Source organism: Branchiostoma floridae, chromosome 3 (genome assembly GCF_000003815.2).
Source record: "Branchiostoma floridae strain S238N-H82 chromosome 3, Bfl_VNyyK, whole genome shotgun sequence".
NCBI lineage: Eukaryota > Metazoa > Chordata > Leptocardii > Amphioxiformes > Branchiostomatidae > Branchiostoma > Branchiostoma floridae.
In genome coordinates, this window is record NC_049981.1 from 20,236,802 (window position 1) to 20,241,756 (window position 4,955).

At 44.0% G+C, this 4,955-nt stretch overlaps 1 protein-coding gene across 1 annotated transcript in view; it reads left to right on the top strand.

The window, feature by feature from the left end:
* The window catches only part of LOC118411733 (SCO-spondin-like), a 19,680-nt gene that overhangs the window by 3,663 nt on the left and 11,062 nt on the right, over positions 1–4,955 (top strand). The window contains exons 3-10 of the mRNA XM_035814215.1: positions 170–232; positions 681–721; positions 1,828–1,906; positions 2,363–2,480; positions 2,825–3,000; positions 3,399–3,620; positions 4,136–4,321; positions 4,683–4,834. Of these exons, the coding sequence (XP_035670108.1) occupies positions 170–232; positions 681–721; positions 1,828–1,906; positions 2,363–2,480; positions 2,825–3,000; positions 3,399–3,620; positions 4,136–4,321; positions 4,683–4,834 (1,037 nt within the window). The remainder of the gene's footprint in view (positions 1–169; positions 233–680; positions 722–1,827; positions 1,907–2,362; positions 2,481–2,824; positions 3,001–3,398; positions 3,621–4,135; positions 4,322–4,682; positions 4,835–4,955) is intronic.

Consider the following 4,955-nt stretch of genomic DNA (forward strand, 5'->3'; position numbering starts at 1 on the left):
AAGGGGTTTCTCCATTTTGATGTCAAGGGGTGTTTTCCCCCTTATTTTGGTGATGCTTATGTGGCAGGAAAAATCCTTCAATCCATACAAACGTCAGAAAGATTTCTTAAGATGAAAACGGTTATTGAAGGAAAGCATATTAAGAAAAATTTCTTCTTTGTCTCCTTAGGTAACAGTCTTTTGTCTCAGTATATCATGATGATCATGGACCACATTTTACAAGCGAACAAAGGTAGGAGGTTTGTTTGTTTGTATTTTGTTTGTTTGTTTGTATTGCATGTTAAGTAAACCGTCTCATGACTTAACACACCAGATTTGTATTGAGGAGTACAAAATGCACGTCCATACAGATTCATTCATTTCGTCCACTCACATTTCGATAAGTCCGGTGGGTTCTTTAACGTGTTCGAAGTCATTACAACCATATGTAACATTGAATAGAATATGATATTACAGATACGTTATACTATGACATTACTTTTTGGTGCAAATTGCTAGATAACAACTTCAACAGTTATGCAATAGTAGATGTTTTGAAAAAAATGATAATTTCCCAAACATAAAACACTAGTTATAATTAATGTACATAAGTATGTACCGTCAATTGACATGATCAAATCTGATCTGTCACCCTAGACGTCCCATCTGCCCTGTCTCATTTAATGTTTACCCGTATCCAGGTATGGACCTGTTTGAGGGTGATATCAAAGGCGTCGATTGGGTAAGTTGCACTAACGTGTTTATGACGTAAGCATTGTCCACCATATTGGATGGTTAAACCAGCAATACACGTGCATATTCACAGGACTCCATATTTTGCCACGCCGCATCGCGTCACGTGCAAACACCATGTTCCAAATGTTTTAAGCATGATTTTCATCTGCAATTTATTATGTTCACCTGCATGCAATCTATTCTATTCAAATCATTTGCCAATATCATGATTTGTCAGTCCATCTATCTACATATGCTCCAACTCATAACGTCTGCAGTAATTATAATAATTATCTCTTCGAGAAAATCTGCTCACTAATTTCTGCGCTGCTTCTCTTCTCTTCTAACGCTTACTTGTCAGGAGAGAACCACGCATAGGAATCGCGTAAGTACTGAGTTGGGGTCAAAACATGGGGAAATGTTGACATTTAAGACTAGACCACAAACTACGTTGTACTTTTCTGCTCACGCGTGACTTCATGAATTTGCCATGACACGTGAATCCACATGAGACCGGATTTAACCCAGTTCTTATAAGCCAACACCCCGGCTTGTTGTTAGTTGTGCGTAGTCTCTTCATAATCTCATAGAATACTGGGTAATGTGTGGATCCAATGAGCTTTCTCTGTACTCTCCCAGCTAGTTAGATTAGTTGAATCGAAATCAAACCAGTATAGCTTTATCATTGCTAGCCATACTTATTCCTAAATCATCGCATCTAAAACGATACATAAATGAAAGAGATAGGAAACAAGAACTGACACAAAAGTATACTAAACCGATGCAAACGTAGACCTCGGATCCGAAAATAAAAGTCATCTCAACAAAGACAACACCATAGCATCAAAATTAACCTTGACCTTTGTCTTCCCAACCTCTACCCACATACCAAATGTCATCGTAGTCCATCAAGAGGTTCTAAAGTTATGCTTACCACAAATATCCGGAAACACAAACACACACACGGACACACACACACACACACACACACACACACACACACACACACACACACACACACACACACACACATACATATACACCAAAAACTATACCTCCATTTTTCATGGAGGTAACTACGGCAAATCTTAGTAAACGAACTATTTTCTCCAGACTACAAGGAACGCTATCCGTGACAGGACTAAGATCTGGCAGACCAGGGAGGTGCCGTACAGCATAGACCCGTCTGTATGTGAGTATGGGAGGTTTCAAAAAAGACTTTTACATATAGTGACTAGTTATCTTGCCTTGCTAAAAGACGAAAGGTTCTAAGAATGGTAATAGATTCGTGTTCAAGGCTTTACATTGCTTTGTGTCCGAAATCAGCTTTGGATAGCGCTAGCCTCCTTCGCAGACTTCTAGCAGCGGTGGTTTTATTTACATTCTTTGTATACCACTGTCTTACTCTGCCAGTAGCCCCCAGACATGATCTTTACGGCAATTAAGTCAAAGCAAAGTTTATTTTTGGCGGGACCGCTGATTCGCGATTTTCAAGGTTCTCTGAGCGAGCGCGGAACTCCCACTCTCGGAAACCTTCGCCATGTTGAAAATCGTGAATCAGCACTGCCACAAAACTAACAGCAGTGTCTTGGAATGAGGCTTTTGAATGGTCTCGAGTTTTCTTTAAGTCGTTCGCCCTGTCTCACAGCTCCTGAGGCGCAGGCGGCCATACAGGAGGCGGTACAGGAGTTCCACACTAAGACATGTGTGAGGTTTAAACAGAGGACCACGGAGACAGACTACATCCTCTTCAAGAAAATCGGCGGGTGGGTATATAGTTAGTGAGTGAATGAATGAACGAATAAGTGAGTGAGTGAATGAGTAAATGAGTTAATACATGGATGAACGAATGAGTGAGTGAGTGAGTGAATGAATGTATGTGTGTGAATGAATGAATGAGTGAGTGAGTGAGTGAGTGAGTGAGTGAGTGAGTGAGTGAGTGAGTGAGTGAGTGAGTGAGTGAGTGAGTGAGTGAGTGAGTGAGTGAGTGAGTGATGAATTGATCCGACAGGTGGGTGTGATGAGAAAATGTGGGACTAGCTCATGCATGGTGTATGATTAGAAAGTTGTTCACATGCTGTGGCCGAAAAGTTTGTCCATGTGTTTCTAGCTGTTGGTCCAACGTTGGTAAGACGGGCGGTATGCAGGAGCTGTCTGTGGGAGACGGGTGCGAGTTTAAGGGCACGGTGGCTCACGAGATGATGCACGCTCTGGGCTTCTGGCACGAGCAGTCCCGTACGGACAGGGATAACTATATCAACGTCATGTGGCAGAACATTCAGGATGGTAGGTACTCTCTGTCTACAGAAAGTCTGGTAACTCATTCTCTTTTGTTAATCCGTTTTTCCACTCATCTTACCACAATAAAATTTGTTTGGGTCAGTTTCATTCTACTGCAATTCTCAGGCAAAAGGTGGTTGAAGCAGAGGGATGGTCTCCACCCTCTTATACCGTGCCCTGGACACAGGGAATAGCAACTCCTTTGGCTTAATAAATAAAAAGAAGCCGAACTTTTGTGTTAGACTAGATTTGTGACACTTTTATATGTATATATCCTGACTTGTTGTGACCTGTACTTAGCTCGGTTGGGCAAAATTGTACAATAAAGGTCTTCATTCATTCATTCAATAAAGGCAATGTGTTTACAACGACAATGTACCTATACCTTTTACTGTGTGCTCCAGGGAAGGAACACAACTTCAACAAGTACTCGCAGGACCAGGTGGACACCCTGGGCATGCCTTACGACTTCGGTTCCATCATGCACTACTCGCAGTTCGCCTTCTCCAAGAACGGTCAGCCTACCATCACGCCCAAACAGTCCACCGCTGACGCCATCGGCCAGAGAAACGGGCTCAGCGACACAGACGTGCAGAAGATCCAGCTCCTCTACAGCTGCACCGGAGGTATTTTCTCATCTCTTCTCTTCTCTTCTCTTCTCTTCTCTTCTCTTCTCTTCTCTTCTCTTCTCTTCTCTTCTCCTCTCCTCTGTTCTCCTCTCCTCTCCTCTCCTCTCCTCTCCTCTCCTCTCCTCTCCTCTCCTCTCCTCTCCTCTCCTCTCCTCTCCTCTCCTCTCCTCTCCTCTCCTCTCCTCTCCTCTCCTCTCCTCTCCTCTCCTCTCCTCTCCTCTCCTCTGTTCTCCTCTCCTCTCCTCTCCTCTCCTCTCCTCTCCTCTCCTCTCCTCTCCTCTCCTCTCCTCTCCTCTCCTCTCCTCTCCTCTCATCTCTTCTTATCTCATCTCATCTCTTCTCATCTCCGATCTCATCTCATCTCATCTTTTCTTTTCTCATCTCTTATCTATTATTTAGTCTAACTATTGGGCTGTTGGGGAACCATAGACGATCTGGAAACAAGCTTTCTTCACCCATCTCGTTTTTTTTAATGTCTAAACGAAACTAGATCAGAAAATCCCTTCTGACAGGTGGCTCGGGAACAACCGGTACCGCGGCCACCACCGTCACCCCCAACAACTGGTCCAGCTGGTCCAGCTGGAGCGAATGTAGCCTGGACTGTAGGAAGACCCGCCAGCGCTTCTGCACGGACGCCAACAATGTCGGCTGTGAGGGAGACTCAACAGAGGTGGCCGAGTGCCCACTGCCTTGTTTCCGTGAGTACAGCATTGGAAAAATTATCTGATGAATGGAAACCATGCCATGTTGGAGGCCAAAGCTTAAAGGCTGTAAACACAGTGTTATGAAAATCTGAAACATATGATTTCCTGAATATGTTGTTTTGTTTCGACGTACTGATGACGGCCGCACTGTAGATCAGTGGCCACGAGCACCAATAAGTCGCGCTGCACAGGATTATACGAGTATTATTGAATAAAGAAATACAGACACAGATGAGATTAATATACAACCAATTACTGACCGTTTCAATACTCAAGCAAAGTCGCAGGTCTCAAAAGGCTGAGGCAAAAAGGGACCAGTGATAGATGACGATTCCTTCTTTTCGCTGGGTTGTAGCCGTGACAGCTATTGGATGCTGGGTGGACAACCTGGGGTCTCCCCCTGTACCCTCCATGGAGAACTCGGAGCCTAGTCTGGCTGACAACTACAGAACCCGCACCAGCGCTATCAGGAAATGCGCTGACGTCGCTTATGCTCGTGGCTACCAGGTACGTCTTATCATTTTGAGAGAAATATTTTGTTTTTGTTGCTGTTCGTTTCCCGCATAGTGTCTCTTGTCCCTGTGCCAGATTTCCTAACCGCGCCTGACCGGGCAGTTTATATAAACTA